Consider the following 18,331-nt stretch of genomic DNA (forward strand, 5'->3'; position numbering starts at 1 on the left):
TGGTGCAAACGACCTCAAGGCTCGACGTCACGTTGATAGCCAAGATGGTAAATTACAGAATCTCTCTATAACTTGGAGTCCCTCCAAAGCAGAAGTTCAACTTGGTAAAAATGGCAACTGCCTTCTCCATTCCATTTCGACTTTGTTTATAGGATTACATTGATTGTGATAAATTAGGAAATAAATTAGGAAAGAACTAATCAAAATAGCAAGAATTCAAAACAAATCAGATAAACAAGAATTCAAAAATAAATCGGATAAAATCTTCATTGAGGAAGTAATCTCCATTCCCGCATGATCTCCAGTCACCTTGGATCACGGAACATCATTCACGGAACAACCTCCGTATTTGCATCACATACTTTCCGAAATTCATCCATTCCCGAAGATTATATTTTCAATTATTGGTCTCTTGCTAACTGTCATATTTTATAAACATTCTTCTCTTCCAAATAGGATTATTTTTTCAAAAAATAAAATAAAGGCCCAGTTCTAATAGTCTTATTTTATAATATTTGTCCCTTCATATTTTAAAACCCAATCAATAATGTCTTCTGATAAGTCGAGTTGAAACCTGTTGAGACAGAGACCAACTCTCCTGAAACTCATTCAAATTCAAAAGCTGCTACACACAAGGGCTCTTGCTTTTTTATTCGGTTAGTGTAAAAAAAAAAAAAAAGAGGGTTTTCCAAAGAGAAGAGCATGAGGAAGATTTTCCACTCTTCTTCTCTCTGTTTTTTATCTAGCAGGCAATGAAAGAGTCAAGAAGGAAACTCCACCTGCACAATACTCAATCAACATAACCATTTCGAGACACGTTTAGAGCCAAATGAATATCAAGAAACCAATACAGATTCTAACATAAATAAAAATTAATAAAATGATGCCAATTGTATATCTATGATGGATATCATGCTACCCACGCTACAACAATTTGCATAAACAATTCGCCCCTTCTTCTTTTCTTCCAATAAAAAATCACATGAAGAATGTTCTTAGCACATAACAAGCTCCAAAAGGGTCTTACTTGAACACAGGAAACTTTTCTTTCACACTATTATGTATCTCATACGTTCATGTTTCCATCCTCACCGGGGATCCATTTCCGAAATGGTTACAGTGGCTGAAGCTGGAGTACTTTCTTTTCCTCCGCCGAGTAAACCTACCTCCGTCAACTGTCTTTGAGTGGAAAATGCTGCTTGCTTTGGAATAGGAAGAGGAAGAGATTCATTGATAAGCATAGAAATAACATCGGACATGGTATGCCTATCCACTGGAAACTCTTGTACGCACAAGAGACCCACATGGATGCATCTTAAGACTGGGTGCTCAGAATGGGATTCAACCAGACTTGAGTCCATTAGCTCCAACCCTTTACGTTCTCTCCATAATTCCCAAGCCTGCAACCAACCCATGTTTCACAGCTTATATACAATTCAATTTGATTATTTGGGACCCTTACACTGGAAGCATAAAGATAGCTTACGATGTAAAATTTTTAAGGAATAGCAACTTATATACAAGACCACTTCAATCATTTGATTTAGAGGTAAAAACAAACCAAGAAAGGAAAATTTGAGGCTTTTAGTGTCCTTACATATCCCACTAAGCTCAGGTGATGTTCAGGATTATAAATGCCACTGCTCTTCTGCCCACTCACAATCTCCAGCATCAGAACTCCAAAACTGTACACATCTGACTTCTCTGAAAAGTTACCTGCCATGGCATACTCCGGTGACATATAACCACTACAACCAAAAACATCGAGGAAAATTCAGCCTTACAGGATAAAGTGCTGACACACAAAATTGTACGTATTTACTTACTATGTTCCCACTACTCTCTGTGTAATAGCGTCAGCAGCATTCCAGCCAAAAACTCTGGGCATACCAAAATCTGATATTTTGGGGTTCATATCGCTATCAAGCAGGATGTTGCTTGCTTTCAAATCTCTATGAATAATTCTTAGTCTAGAATATCTATGCAAATAAAGAAGCCCTTGTTATGAGTGGAGACAAAAACAGTGAACAGTGAGACATGCACCGTTTCTTTCCTTAGCATATTAGGCGCCACTTGCAGACACGCACAGTGTCTGCAGCAAGTGACGCCTCAAACTCTTCTGTAAAATACTGCACCGAAAAATGTTGTAGGCTGCTCTCTCCTATAAATAGGAGAGAGCTCAGAGAAGAGAAAAAGCAGAGAAGTGCAGTAGAGAGAAAATAGAGTGTGTGCTGCGTGTGTGTGCAGACAGAGTGTGGGAGAGAAAAAAGAAAAAAACAGAGTGGGTGAGAGAGAGATTTCGGTAAAAATTATTTTCATAGTGAAATTACAGCAGCTGTGGACGTAGGCAATTGTCGAACCACGTTAAATTTCGTCCCTCCTTTATTTAGAATCGTCTCTGTATCAGAACAGCTCCCAACAACTGGTATCAAAGCACTGGTTCGAGCTGTCCGAAAATTCAAGTTGTTCAAAATCAATTTTTGATAACTCCACGGTGTTCCTCGCGTCGAGACGAATCCGTTGCCGCAAACGGAATCGAAAACGGAGGTCGGATAAGCCTACACGCGCCCTTAGAAGATCGGCGCGTGCATCTGCTGCAATTCACGCTCCCCCACGGGCTCCGGAGGTTGAAGACGCGTGCACCACATGCGCTCACGTGTCTACACGCGCTCCAGAGGTTGAAGACGCGTGAAGGACACGCGCTCACGCGCCCCCACGCGCCCTAGAGAGGTTCGGCGCGTGTGTCACACGCGCCCCACTCTCCCCCATGCGCACACAGTACTGTAGCGCGTGTATTACACGCGCGCCCACGTTTTCCCACGCGCACTGTGCAACGCGTGTATCCCACCCGCCAGACATATCAGAACCGTCCGTTTTTCAGATCTGTTTTCGGCTAGATCTAAGTCATTCGAAGTCCGATTTCAACGATCAAATAGTGCTTTCCAATTATTTGGATCATTCCGAACTCATCCGTACGGTCGAAATTTTGAGATTCGGCATCAGTACATTGGATCTGAACCATCCACGTGTTGCAGATCATTTTGGGCTAGATCACGCCAGTTGGAGTTCCATCGTGATGATCAAATAGTGCTGACAAACTATTTGGATCATTCCGGACTCGTTTCCAGCTAATTCGAGTGTTTTGGACGCAACGGTGATCTTTGTTTGTTTAAATTTGAACTCATTTGTAAAGTTATGGCTGGAGAAGAAGCTAAAGGTGTTGGTATCGAGAAATTTGACGGTACAGACTTTGCCTACTGGAGAATGCAGATAGAGGATTATCTCTATGGGAAGAAACTACATCTTCCACTCCTAGGAAGAAAGCCAGATGACATGAGCAATGAAGATTGGAGTTTCCTTGATAGACAAGTGTTGGGAGTCATTCGACTAACACTGTCAAGATCAATTGCACACAATGTGGGAAAGGAAAAAACCACGGCGGATTTGATGAAAGCTCTATCAGACATGTACGAGCAGCCATCAGCCAATAACAAAGTGCATTTGATGTACAAGCTATTCTACTTGAGAATGGCAGAAGGAACTCCAGTTATTCAGCATCTGAATGAGTTCAACGCCATCATCAATCAATTAGTTTCAGTGGGGATTGAATTTGATGATGAAGTACGTGCACTGATTGCTCTAGCTCAATTGCCAAAAAGCTGGGAGGCCATGAGAACAGCTGTTAGCAATTCTTATGGCAAAACAAAGATGAAGTATCAAGATATCCGGGACCATATTCTTAGCGAGGAAGTTCGCAGAAGAGATACAGGAGAAGCATCAACTTCCAGTTCTGCCTTAAACCTCGAGACAAGAGGTAGAGGAGCTAGTAGAAGTTCAAGTCGAGGCAGGTCAAAGTCCCGAAGAGGCAGAAGTAAATCTAGGTCCGGAAAACAAGTACAGTGCTGGAATTGTGGCAAGATTGGCCACTTCAAAAATAATTGCAAGGAAGCAAAGAAGAAGAATGAGCATGACTCTGTTAATGCCACAACAGAAGAGCTCCGAGATGCCTTACTCCTTTCAGTCGACAACCAAATTGAATCTTGGGTGTTAGATTCAGGAGCCTCGTTCCACACTACAGCACACCGAGAAATCATGCAGAATTATGTCACTGGTGATTTCGGGAAGGTGTACTTAGCAGATGGTGAAGCGTTGGAAATCGAAGGCATGGGAGATGTACCAATCAATCTGCCCAATGGAAGTGCATTGTTGCTATAGAAGGTGCGACATGTTCCTAAGCTCATGAGGAACCTGATTTCTGTAGGACAACTTGATGCTGATGGGCATTCAGTACTATTTACCGGTGGCACGTGGAAGATAACAAGAGGAGCTATGGTAGTAGCTCGAGGCATAAAAATAGGTACTCTATACATGACTTCAAGTATTAGAGATACTGTTGTAATTGCTGATGCAAATGCCAACCTATGGCATCAAAGGCTTGGTCACATGAGTGAGAAAGGAATGAAAGTACTATTATCCAAGGGGAAATTACCAAAGTTGGAATCAACTGATTTCGATATGTGTGAAGGTTGCATTTTTGGGAAACAGAAAAATGTTAGTTTCCTGAAAAATGGTAGAACTCCAAAATCTACAAATTTGGAGTTGGTGCACACAGATTTGTAGGGGTCATCCCCTGTCGCTTCTCTTGGAGAATCGCAGTACTATGTTTCATTTATTGATGACTCAAGCAGGAAAGTATGGGTTTATTTTTTGAAAAATAAATCTGACACATTTGATACTTTCAAGAAGTGGAGAGCCATGGTTGAAAATGAAACAGGCTTGAAGTTAAAATGTCTGAGGTCAGACAATGGAGGAGAGTACATCGATGGAGGGTTCAAAGAATTCTGTGCTGCAAATGGAATTAGATTTCAGAAGACTATTCCCGGGACACCGCAGCAGAATGGCGTAGCTGAACACATGAACAGAACTCTCAACGAACGTGCCAGAAGCATGAGGCTGAATTCAAGATTGCCTGAATGTTTTTGGGCTGATGCAGTTAATACTGCAGCCTATTTGATTAATCGGGGACCTTCAATTCCCTTAAAGTTCGATCTACCAGAGGAAGTCTGGAGCGGAAAGAAGGTAAATCTTTCCCATTTGAAAGTTTTTGGCTGTTTATCATATGTTCACATAGATTCTACTGATCGTAACAAATTAGAAGCCAAATCTAGAAAATGTTTTTTCATCGGTTATGGTGATGAAGAATTTGGCTATCGATTTTGGGATGATAAAAATCGCAAAATCATCAGAAGTAGAAATGTGATATTTAATGAGCAGATTCTGTACAAAGCTAAGTCACAAGCTGAACCTGAGGAACAGCCAAAGAAACCTGAGGTTGTTGACTTTGATGTTACTCGAGTCAACACTGATCAGAACGAGGATCAAGAAAATGATGATACACAGATCAAACAACGTACACCACTCACTATTATTCGAAGATCTTCAAGGACAATCAGGCCACCACAGCGGTTCTCACCATCTCTACACTACATCTTACTAACAGATAGTGGTGAACCAGAAAGTTATGATGAAGCTCTACGAATTGAAGATTCGATCAAATGGGAGAAAGCCATGCAAGATGAGATGGAGTCACTGATGTCAAATCAGACATGGGAGCTAACTAAGTTTCCAAAAGGCAAGAAGGCTTTGCACAATAAATGGGTGTACAGAATTAAAGAAGAACACAATGGTAGCAAGCGCTACAAAGCCAGAATAGTCGTGAAGGGGTTTCAACAAAAGGAAGGTGTCGACTACACAGATATTTTCTCCCCAGTTGTAAAATTGACCACGATCAGGCTAGTGTTGGCAATTGTGGCTGCAGAGAATCTACATCTTGAGCAGTTAGATGTGAAGACTGCATTCCTTCATGGTGATTTGGAGGAAGACATCTATATGCACCAGCCACAAGGATTCTCAGTGAAGGGAAAAGAGAATCTAGTTTGTAAACTGAAGAAGAGCTTATATGGCCTAAAACAAGCTCCACGACAATGGTACCGGAAGTTTGACAACTTCATGTGCAGTAATGGATTTACAAGACTGCAGGCTGACCATTGTTGCTATATGAAGAACTTTGACAACTCTTATATTATCCTACTGTTGTATGTGGATGATATGCTCGTTGCAGGGTCAAGCATCGAGGAGATCAATGAACTGAAGAAGCAGTTGTCAAAGCGGTTTTAGATGAAGGATTTGGGTGCTGCAAAACAAATCCTTGGTATGAGAATTATTAGAGACAGGTCTAATGATACTCTTAAACTCTCGCAAGAGGAGTATGTGAAGAAGGTGCTCAGAAGGTTTAACATGGACAAGGCAAAACCAGTGAGTACACCCTTAGCTAGTCACTTTCGACTAACTAAGGATCAGTCGCCAAAGACGGAGGAAGAGCAAGAATGCATGAACAGAATACCCTATGCATCTGCTATTGGTAGTCTTATATACGTCATGGTCTGTACAAGGCCAGATATTGCACAAGCAGTGGGAGCTATGAGCAGGTACATGAGTAATCTAGGAAAGCAGCATTGGGAAGCAATCAAGTGGATTTTAAGATATCTACAAGGCTCTTCAGATACGTCACTATGCTTTACAAAAGCAGGTTTAAAACTACAGGGATGTGTAGATGCTGATTTAGCAGGTGACGTTGACAGCAGAAAAAGTACTACTGGATTTGTGTATACGCTGGGTGGTACAGCTGTATCGTGGGCTTCTAAGTTACAGAAGATTGTTGCTCTCTCAACTACAGAAGCGGAATACGTTGCTATAACTGAAACAGGGAAGGAAATGGTTTGGTTGCAGTCATTCTTGGAGGAATTGGGAAAGAAGAATGAAAAATGTATTCTGCACAGTGATAGTCAGAGTGCTATTTTTCTTGCAAAGAATCCAGTCTTTCATTCCAGAACAAAACACATGCAGTTGCGATACCATTTTATCCGATCTCTTCTCGATAGTGGACAGCTGATGCTTGAAAAGATTCGAGGAACAGAGAACCCAGCAGACATGTTCACAAAAGTAGTTACTGCTGACAAACTGAAGCTGTGTGTAGCTTCAGTTGGACTTCGTACTTAAAGGCATGACTTGAAGTTGCTGTGATAGTTGTTATGAAGATATGTAGACTCATTTGTCTCCAAGTGGGAGATTGTTATGAGTGGAGACAAAAACAGTGAACAGTGAGTCATGCACCGTTTCTTTCCTTAGCATATTAGGCGCCACTTGCAGACACGCACAGTGTCTGCAGCAAGTGACGCCTCAAACTCTTCCGTAAAATACTGCACCGAAAAATGTTGTAGGCTGCTCTCTCCTATTTATAGGAGAGAGCTCAGAGAAGAGAAAAAGCAGAGAAGTGCAGCAGAGAGAAAATAGAGTGTGTGCTGCGTGTGTGTGCAGATAGAGTGTGGGAGAGAAAAAAGAAAAAAACAGAGTGGGTGAGAGAGAGATTTCTGTAAAAATTATTTTCATAGTGAAATTACAGCAGTTGTGGACGTAGGCAATTGCCGAACCACGTTAAATTTCGTCCCTCCTTTATTTAGAATCGTCTCTGTGTCAGAACAGCTCCCAACAGCCCTTGAGCAATGCCTTCAATGATGGCACAACGACACTTCCAATCCAATAGCTCCCTTTTCTTTGGATCTATAAAATTTTGTACAGACAATCAATACACACTAGAGAGACAATAAAAAGACAAACTGAACCAAAGAAAAAGATAAGAACATGGCGAACCAAAAAGAAAGAAGTCCAAGCTTTTATTGGGCATATATTCATAGATCAACATCTTTTCATCTCCTTCAACACAACAACCCAAAAGTCTAACGAGATTCATGTGTTGGAGTTTTGCAATGAGTATAAGCTCATTCTTGAACTCCACCAATCCTTGTCTGGAGCTCCTCGAAAGTCTCTTAACAGCTATCTCTTGCCCCTCAGGTAATTTTCCCTAAATTAATATGAGGATAAACTTTGTTAGAATAAAAGTTAAATAATTAAATACACTTCTTGTACCAAAACAAAGGTTCTGAATTCGAATGTTGATTTCCGTACATTTCACTAAATTGAAGAGTTTAAGATTTCGAGACAATTGGTGATTTAACAAGCTCTACACTAGTTAGAAAATATATAATGGGTCATAATCGACAGAGCCTTACTTTGTATACAGGACCAAAGCCACCTTGTCCTAGTTTATTTTCGGTGCTAAAATTGTCCGTAGCAGTGACAATGGAAGGAAAACTGAATACTTTCACATCATGACCTTTCTTCCCATCGTTTCTAGCCTCTTTTGTGTCTCCAAATACGAAAGCAATTTCCTCATTGCTTTCTTGATCTCCTGTAGCAGAATTCAATATTCATATATAGTTAAATCTGGCTTTATAAATGAATTAAATCATATTCTTTCAGCAGCTAAAATAGTTACGTCGTAGTTTTTTCTTCCTTAAAAACTATAAGCATCCCAAGATCACTGCAGCAAGAGCAGCCACTACAGCTACAATGATCCCTATCCACCATTTTTTTGCTCGTGCCTCACTAGTTTCTGGCATAATAAGAACATAGATTTGTTGAACATTATTAATCCCAGTGTTGGCTTTCCACAAATTGACCTGTTTCAAATAATAGGCATCCAGTTCCATTTCCTGAATATGAATAAAAACCAACGCAGGAACAATTGCTCCAGCATTTAGTCCAACAATCACCGATACTGGTGTTCCAATTGTCGTCCCTCTGAAGCGCTCGTGGGTCTAGACATTGAACCAGTCGCTGTTCAAATTTTTGACCTCTAGTTCTACAGGAATTCTGCACACAACCGGGTTCAAAGGAGTAACCGAAACATATACCACCTCCCACATAAATAAGTTTTTTATAATCTCCAAGTGTCCCATCTGAGCTCAAGACGAGCCTTGAAATTGTCCCGTTCGGAACAGAATAACTGAAGTAACTCTCGTTCTCATTAGAAATATAACTAAATTTGTAGTCGCCATCATTCATAACAGCAATATTTTGAAACTGGGATGCACTCCCAACCCCGCTGAGCCAGTACATATTCCCTCTGTATCTCATTACCAATTGTCTCGTGTCGTTGGCGAGACTCCATTCGAGAGAAAAGCCTCCGGGGGCGGCGACTTGTTCAGATAGCCATGAAGTAAGTTTCCATTCTTTCCCTGTTTTAGTGTTCATACCCAGTTTCATACCAGGCAGAAGTGTGTCTGTCGGATAATCAAAGCTTTCCCATAAAATCCTTTTGATAGACCTATCAGGATTCAACTCTTTCACGATGAAGTTTCCCGAGTTCTCGAGGACAGCGATCGAGTTTGGTGCTGTTTTGTTAGCATTCAAGGGAATTGGACTCCCTCCACCATGCAGTATCTTCAACAGGCCGTCTTCATCCATTGTTAGATTTCCTTGACCAACTGATATAGGTGTGTCTCGGTTTGCAATCCATAACTGGTTGGACGAATCATCTGTGTACCATATTCCCAAGTAATTACCAACAGGATTTTTGGGGTTTAAAAAGCCAAGCTGAAATCTCTCGTCTGCTGAAACCAACTGCTGCTTATAAAGAAGAACTTCCCCAGGTTTGATGGCGTAGACTTTCTGTGCATGAGAAAACTGCAGCCTTCCAAGTCACCAACATGACAAAGTGAAGACATATATTGCGGTTAGAAGCTGGGATTTCTGGCTAACCAATATTACCGGAATAGATTCCATCTTTGGTGCTAATTTAGCCGCAACACTGTATTGTACATGCACACTGCATTTTCTATTCATTTTTCAGGGTGGATGTAGAAGAATTGATATGTCTAAGCCCGCCAATTTTGACGAGAATAGAGAACAAACCAACTTTCTCAACTCATCTGGTGGCTCCAAATGAACCATCAATATATCAAGAGGCAACAACTATATGAGTACAAACATCATACCCTCATTTCATTATGCTTCTGGAGAATTTTGATTACAATATATAGCATAAAATGTTATGCATCCTCCCGCTATCGACTGTATTCATAGAGGAACTTAACACGAGATATATACATGGCATTCACAAGCATGTAATCATCTGTAGCCAAATTTCTTTCAATAAACCTGATATCACACTGCAATCATCTCTTACCCACTTAGAACTCCAAAGAAGGGTTTGGTCATTGCAGACTTCAATTCAAACCCCGCTGTGTTTAGCACTGCCTCATCAACCTTATCATGGGCAAAGTATAAGTACTCTCCTCCTCCAGTTCTCTCAAACCCACAGAGCTCTAGAAACTCCACACCTCCTCTCAAATTCCCAACTCTATCCTGTCAAATAGATGTAAGTGGAAACTTTACAACAGAAGTAATAAACAGATATGAGTCGTGTTGATGAAACCATTTTCTTTTCGTTTGGTATATTATTTATAGTGACAAAAATGCAAATCTAATCAACATAACAGGAAATTAATGACAGATGGCTATACATCATGAGGTCTATGGCAAATGAGTTTAGAACATTCCAGTCAATGGAAGGCTCCAAAGAGCGCTAGTTTACAGTGAATTCAAAACACGTCAATTCTGTGCATTTTTTGACAGTATTACTATAAAAAGGTTTACATCCGCCATCCAACAACCAAGTGGCTGAGCTCCTGGCTCGCACAATGAGGCCACCTTTTTCATAAACGTGGACCTCATGAACAAATCTATATGTGATTAGTTAATATGGTCCAAATAATTCCAACTGCACCAAAAATAATCCAATTTCCCTGGTTTAGCATAATCAGTCAAGCCTTGTGGTAATAACCAATCCCACAAGTGTCGATCACAAGGACAATCTGGACTTTGGTGAAGATTACGAAATGGTCTCTCTTCACTTCAATCAGCTCTCAATACTCGTAAAGTTGGGACTAAGGCTTAATAAAAAGAAGCTCAATCAATGGAGCTTACCTGGAATAATGGGTTACTAAGTCTGATCTTCCTGAACTTTTTTCCTCATCAGGATTTTTTGCGACATTCCCAATATAGATCAGAAGAGTTTGGAAGGACCTCCTAACACTGGCACCATCATCCTAGACAAGGAGAAGGAAAATGGAAAAATGAGGCTGCTGTTAAGTCTACTGAGAAAAAAGATAACTTTAACGTAACGAAAAAAGTAATATGCCGGATACTGTCAGTAGTGCAATCTAAGGTTCATGATTCGTAGACACCTTTGTAGATGAATTCAATGCAACAAATCCATCGTAGGTTCCTAAGAAATATATTCGGCTATAAATGGTGCAGTTTCCTTCGACTTAGTTTCATTAAAACATATAATTGAAAGATATGAAACCAAAAGTCTTCCAAACATTATTTTTCTTTCAAAAGCTTTTGCATGTAACTCACGGAGTCTTTAGCATATGTTTTCTTCTAAAAGGCAGTGGAGAGGAATCTATTAGCATATACTTTCTTTTATAAGGCACTGGGAAAGGAATCTATCTTGTGAAGCCCATTCTTCTGAACACTCTGGTACATAGGAAATCCATTGTAGTAACCATTTACGTGTGGAGTTCTTAACCAATGGATTTCAGATACACCAAAATCTCTCTGCTCATAAGTTGAGCAAGCCCTAGTTTCACTGAAAAGAAGTCCACCATGCCAGAAATGTTCCAACAGCTTCAAAATTTGGGTTCTCATTCAAAAAAAATGCAGAGAGAAAATCAACCACCATTTGAACTTTGTATACAGCAGGCAACAATAGTCAAGAAACCCGGCACTTAGTTTGAAGTTTCTTGAGTAACGTTTTATCAGATAACTCGTATCAGATAACTGATATAACCCGGTCTGGACTTGTTCAAAGAACGGAAGCTAGAGGGGGCAATAATAAAACAGATATGGACATGGCGAGCTAGATAAATACAAAGATCTTTCATTTATCATTGTGTCAACGTGAAATCCACCTCCTTGGCACGAGTCAAGTTCATGGGCCCAGATGTATTTTTTGAAATGATTCCCAACTCGTGTTTTTTTCACTACCAACAGAATATGCTAGACGAGCAATGCTACATATAGTCGTGGAATTGCAAACGCCGCGCAATCGCTTTGAAAAAGAGTGGGGTCCACGATTAAAAAGTTAGTTTTTTTTCATGTGGGTCCCATGTTAATTCATTTTTTTCAAAGCGACTGCACGCCGCTTGCACAACCACGACTGCAAATATCATTTCTCTATGCTGGACACAGAGCAAAGTTATTTACCTGGTGATTACGCTTAATAGTTCTTAAACATTCCTTCATGTGCTCTGCCTTTGTAACTGACTTCACAGGCAATGAGGTTTGCAACTTAAACGGGAATAAAAACAACATTAAAACAGTTTTGTCCTGTAATTCCAGTTTTTAAAAAATATATATATATTCTGCAAAAAGATAAGAGTGGTAAGATCTACAGATATTACTTTCAAAATATCCTTACTTTTTTTTCCCGTGACAAAGGAGTGGAAGGTTTTAATGCCGCAGGCTTTTCTGGAGGCAATCTGAGATGATACCTTCTTTCTACCTGTGAAGACATGCAAACAGTTTTTTGAGTCACACAAAAGTCTTGAGAGCATTATCAATCCTTGAATCAGAGATATTGAATTGAAATCCTCGGTATGGATTGTACTAAACCAACTGTGAAGGATATAATAGTGATATGTTATGATGCCATCTCAAATTTGGCAGCTATCTTAAACAAATCTTTTGGGCATGTGTTTGGCACGTAGTTTTCTATTGTTCTTGCACATAAGAGGAACATTTTTACATCCCAGAGAGAGAGAGAGAGAGAGAGAGATATCACTAGATTTGCAATCGTTAGTAGTTGTCCCTGCACTCATCTTCCACCTTTATAAACCTTTTCATTTGTCTTTGCCAGGGATGCAGGTTTAAGCCGTACCACACCCAATTTGTGTATGCTTTTCTATGTTGAATTTGGCTGTAATTCTTTCCTCTCCTTTCTCATTGCCATTCTCACTGTATAATTATTTATCTGATCAATGATACAGGTCCCTAAAGCTGATGCTATTGGAAAGTAGAACATATTGATCATTCATATTTTCTCTCATGTGTAGGTTTGGACTCTCTTTCAGCAAGTGAGGCTTAATACATAAAAATTCCTAAATTGAACGAGAGAGATAACATGTAGACATGGTTTGAACTCCAGGAATCTACTCTAGTACAATGATAAAACACAATTTATCCAGAAGCCCATCTATTTTGAAAACATTGATATTAAATTCCCAACTAGCACAACTTCCACAGAGTACATCTACCAACTAACATGATCTACACATAGTACCCCAATGTTTCCCATTACTTATTCTTGGTTATGCCCAAAAATGTTTTGTAGTGATAATTAATTTTGCTAAACATTAGAAACAGGAGTTGGTCTCTCTAAAAAGAAATGGAGAAACCCTAGGTGAAAGGCCTTTAAGGACTATGATTGAAATCTACCAAATACAGTTTACTAATCTTAAAAGCTCATCTTTGCATAATTATAATTAGCATAATGAAATGTGGCCAAAATTTTAAAACACCTTATCCTTCTCTAGTTTCCGGAGAACTTTATCCCTTGCTCTTTTCTCCTCTTCCTTTTCTGCTTTCCGCAAGGCTAAATAACTGAAGAAACAAAGTGTGGATATTCATATATAACTAAAAAGGAAATTCAATCCCATGTATCTAGAGAAGAAAAAGGGACAGACACATAGATGGTAGAACTGCTATATGCAAAGAGCAATTTATGGGATTAAGACGGACTGTTTCCTTTCATTTTCTTCAGCAAGTCGCTTTGTCTCAGTGAGATCCTTACTGGCTCGAATCCTTTCCTGGAACAATATCACCATCCAGGTTGCAGAAAAGAAATGTATAGAATGTGAAATGATTAAATAACAGAATTCCAAAACAAAACCACAGGAGTTTGATTTCACAAAAGCCAACAACTGCTTTAGGATCAGATTATCTTTTTTCTTTTATAAGTCGTTAGGATCAGATTATCTAATAGACAAAAAAGCTGTGGCATGTCCATTACATATCAGTTTATATTCAAAAGTTTTCAACTGCACTTCAAGAATTCTCTTAAATATATTGGCACCTTTCGACTTATGTTCTACAGCACCATTTAAATTGTCTCTCCATAACAGCTACCCCCCCCCCCCCCCCCCCCCCCTCTCTTCCCCCCCTCCCCCACAAAAAAAAAAAAAAAAAAAAAAGCAATAGAAAAAACCCCACATAAACAAATAGAAAAGGCAAGAAGAATAATCTAAGAAGCAAGATGAAGGAGTTATAATCAAAGGGAAGGGAGAAAACCATAAAAATAATCACATTATACCCTCTCCCTCTGTCTTTCTAATTTCTTTTCTTCTTCTTCCTTCTTCTTGTGTGCTCGATCCCTGAAACTCGACAAGATCAGTAGTCATGGAAAGAAACCAGCCAAATACTATGAAGATTTTTAGATAATGAGAAGAACCTGTGCATAAAAAATAATAATTGTTATAAGGAAACGGAAAAGGAAACCTTAGTTCCTCTGCCTTCAATTTTATTTGTTGTGTGATATGGAATGGTTGGGGAGGATCAAGATCAACGTCCACTGCTACCTGGAAGAAGTTAAACAAGTCAAGCAAAAGTAGTGACAGTACGTGCAAGACCAATTATATTTCAATTTCAGGTCCCAAATGCATCAAATTTGCACCCTTATATGTTTTTCTTCACCTCGTTTCCAAAGAATGAGACCAAGCAATGAGCTTGCAAGAAGCAAAGATAAAGCCAAATTTTCAGAACTCATAAAGCACCCTCATAAACATACATAGAACTAAGATAAAGGAAAGATCATATAAAAAAGATATTTAACTTAACTTTTTTTTATATATATAGGGAAGCAATCATTTTATTAATAAAGGCAAGCCATAGCCCAAGTATACAGGTCATATACAAGACAAACACCTATCTAGAGTTATAAACAGATACAAGGAAATCATGGACATTTAGTCCATTGAAATCTATTTCATAAGTCCAAAGAAACAAAGTATTAATCTTATCCATCATTCGTGTGCAATCTTCAAAACTACTGTTGTTCCATTTTCTCCAAATGCACCATGGTAAACAAATAGGATTAGGAACCATATTCCATATCATAGTGACTTGTGAGATACCATATGAACCATACCAAGATAGAAACAGATCTACTACCCTTCTTGGCATGACCCAAGTTAATCGCATTCTACTAACAACGTCATTCCAAATAGCCCAAGCAAATCTTGCAGTGAAGTAACAGGTGATCTACATCCTCCCCATTCTTTTTGCACATACAACCCAATCTCCCCACCAATGATCTGACGTTTCCTTAGGTTGTCCTTGGTAACGATCTTCCCTAAGCAAGCTAAACTACAATGGATTGTTCATTTTAACGTTCAGCTCTCCACCAAACAAAATATGCCCACAAAAGACCATCTTTTTGAGAAAAAAATTTAAATCATGTGATCATGTTCTAATTATATATTGAGACGAGGCCTGAAAGATATGTCCAAAAATACGAAAAATTGCTCGCCAATATATGCTCTACATAAAATGCTTTTCACTCTACTTCAATATCAAGCCAAGAATATTATGAATTTTAAAACTTCTAACATCTTATAGGTGGCGGACAAGGTGAAAGTCAATAACCGAGATCACATATTGTTAAGTCAATTGAAAAGGAAGAGGATGACCACACATACAATGACTAGAATGCAACTTGATCTCACCTATTTTAATGTATATTTATATTAAAAGGCGTAATTTTTGTTGTGCTTCTCAACACTTATAATAGGAGAAATATACCCCAAAAAAAGATACAAGAAGGTACCATGTTCATATGAATATCCATGCCTGTTCTATTCTACTAGGGTGTGGGGACTGAGGGAAGGGGGAGAGGGGGAATGGTTGGGAACAAGAAGAGTGAAAAGAAAATGCATACTAAAATCTTCATTAGTTGACAAAAATTAAAAGTTCCAAAATAGGGATTTCATTTTGTTGATTCCTATGCAAAATCAGACAGGAATATAATCAAGAATAAAAATCATACCAAGGGCATCTGATCAATGTCTGAGTCATTTTCATGATCAACGACCCAATCTATGGCTGCCTCTAAGCTAGAATTACCTGTTCAACAGACATTGGTATTCAAAATCAGGAGAATAGCACATGAACTTCAATTAATCGAAGTGGCCTTACCTGTGCTAGATAACTTCACTAGTAGCATCTCTGGATCAGTTTAAGTCCCACATTGAATGGGTGAGTTATGATAGAGTTCATTAAAATATCGATTTTCTAATAGGTGAAACTAGGCTTCATGAATAATTCAACTAACTCTAATTGTTACTTTGACTAGTCCTTTTAGATGATAGCCCAAATGTGGATAATGCTTGTTGGGTCGTTACTCACTGAGATCAGATCTTAACCCTACCTAGAATTTGCATTGTGCACCTCCAAACCACAACCCCTAGAAAATCCCCGTTATTTTGTCTTAATTGATCAATAATGTTGCATATTTCTCCATGAGAAACTCATGCAAGGTTTGAAACCTCACATCAATTACACGTACAAACACATGGCATCTCACATAGATAGACTCACCAGAATAATGAAGTGCCCACGTAGCTCGTGCCCTTGGAAATCCCATGTCTTCGAGTTCTTCAAGAAGTTTCTTGTTTACTTCCGGAACAGCCATTTCTATGAACATAAATATGTGACTAGTATAGCATGAAACATTTAATCTTAAACAAATATCATATACCAGCCAATCTTTCACCAAAAAAAAACTCACATGATCTATGAACAAGATTTTTTAAAACCTATTAATCAATTATATCCAATAAAATGACTGAAAATTTGCCTGCTCCAAATCAAGAAGGACCATTGCCACCTCAATTCATAGGATTGAACCCAAAACCTCCCCTTATGACAAGAGAGAGATAGCACTTGCTAAAAAGGTGTGGTGCATTTATTAACTTCGCAATTTTATTTTTTATAAGTAAGAAGAATTTATTAATCCACATAACAAAGCATAGCTCAAGTACACAAGAAGTATACAAGAGAAAATCCTGCAAGACATTAACTTCACAAGTAAAAGGGCATTCCCATGGGCCACATTCAAGTCCTGTAAGACATTATAAATAATAATCTGTACATGTTAAGAACAAAGGAAGTTCTCAAGATGAACGATGAAGCTTAATATTCTGATCGAGCTAAAAAAGAGTCTATGAACCAGGGGAAAAATTAATGTCCAAGTTACTGCTGATATCGTAGAACTTGTGACAAAGGAAAAAAATGAGGGAATTGCCAGAACTGAAATTCATATTTCACTTCCCTTCAGCCGTCCATTAGGCTGCCAATAATATGAAAAATAAAATGCAGAGACGTCCAAATTCCTCTATTTCATGTTTTCCCATAAAACCAGAACTTTTTCCTTAAACCACTCCTAAATTCCTATATCTGACATTTGCTATCATTTGAATCAACCGAGGTTTTCGGGGGTTTTTCTTGTATTTTGGGAACCAAAAAAAAAAAAAAAAACACAGTGCAATATACTAAAACCAGAATGATGTAGGGGTGTACATAGTGAGTAAATAATTTAAAAACGAAAAAGACTACCGCTTTGGTCAGCGAGACTTGCGAATGAAATGGAAGACGAAAATTCGACCAGCAAGCAGGGAGGCTTTGAATGATATGACGAAACAGGGACGAGAGGTGATCTATAAAAGCGGTAGGGAAGGTGCTTTAGGAGCTCAGGGAAGCCCAGAAATATAAGCAAAAGCGGAAATGGACACCCATTGATGATTAGAGAAGAATGGAGAAGATTCTTTGCTGATTCTGAAGCAAACAGAAAGAAACCCAAGCCACTCCTAATCCGCTTTTGAGACATTCTGATTCTTATATTTATACGTTTCCACGGGCCTGCCACCCTGGGAAGAAAAGCATTAGAAAAGTGAAAAATAGCACTTCCCCTCAAGTTAACACCATCAAAGTAAATTGGTACACTTAACTGTGAAGAGACGTTCGAGTAAATTAGGAACGTGTTCGCACTATCAAACCGAGCAATCAAACTCGCAGAGTCGCATGAAGTTTCGAGTAAATTTTGTGAACAAATCGGACGTCTAACATGACTTCGAACAGCATTTCCATCATTCTTATAAAATTTCTTATAATTTAATTTAAAATTATATTCTCTTATATTTATTTCTAAATTTTATTTATCTTTTAAAAATATCCTACATCTCATTCCTCATCTCTATCTCTATTTTATTAAATAATATTTCTTTATTTTTTTATTACTTTTTTATCTCTCTTCCATTTATAATCTTAACTACTAACTATTTTATCTTATTATTTTTTTTTCAATTTTCACTTT

At 38.7% G+C, this 18,331-nt stretch overlaps 1 protein-coding gene and 1 pseudogene across 1 annotated transcript; both read right to left on the reverse strand.

Annotated features, from left to right (window-relative positions):
• Positions 1-1,004: 1,004 nt before the first annotated feature.
• On the reverse strand, positions 1,005-9,600 carry LOC122304590 (G-type lectin S-receptor-like serine/threonine-protein kinase At1g67520; the record flags this gene model as incomplete). The annotated part of the gene is made up of 8 exons (XM_043116850.1): positions 1,005-1,400; positions 1,598-1,748; positions 1,827-2,003; positions 7,560-7,620; positions 7,711-7,921; positions 8,130-8,327; positions 8,442-8,512; positions 8,565-9,600. Coding segments are annotated over 8 exons (2,217 nt in total), but the record flags the coding sequence as incomplete, so codon positions are not given.
• A 237-nt stretch (positions 9,601-9,837) lies between these two features.
• Positions 9,838-18,081, reverse strand: LOC122303679 (annotated as a pseudogene).
• Between the last annotated feature and the right edge of the window lie 250 nt (positions 18,082-18,331).

Source organism: Carya illinoinensis, chromosome 3 (genome assembly GCF_018687715.1).
Source record: "Carya illinoinensis cultivar Pawnee chromosome 3, C.illinoinensisPawnee_v1, whole genome shotgun sequence".
In the NCBI taxonomy this organism is placed as follows: domain Eukaryota; kingdom Viridiplantae; phylum Streptophyta; class Magnoliopsida; order Fagales; family Juglandaceae; genus Carya; species Carya illinoinensis.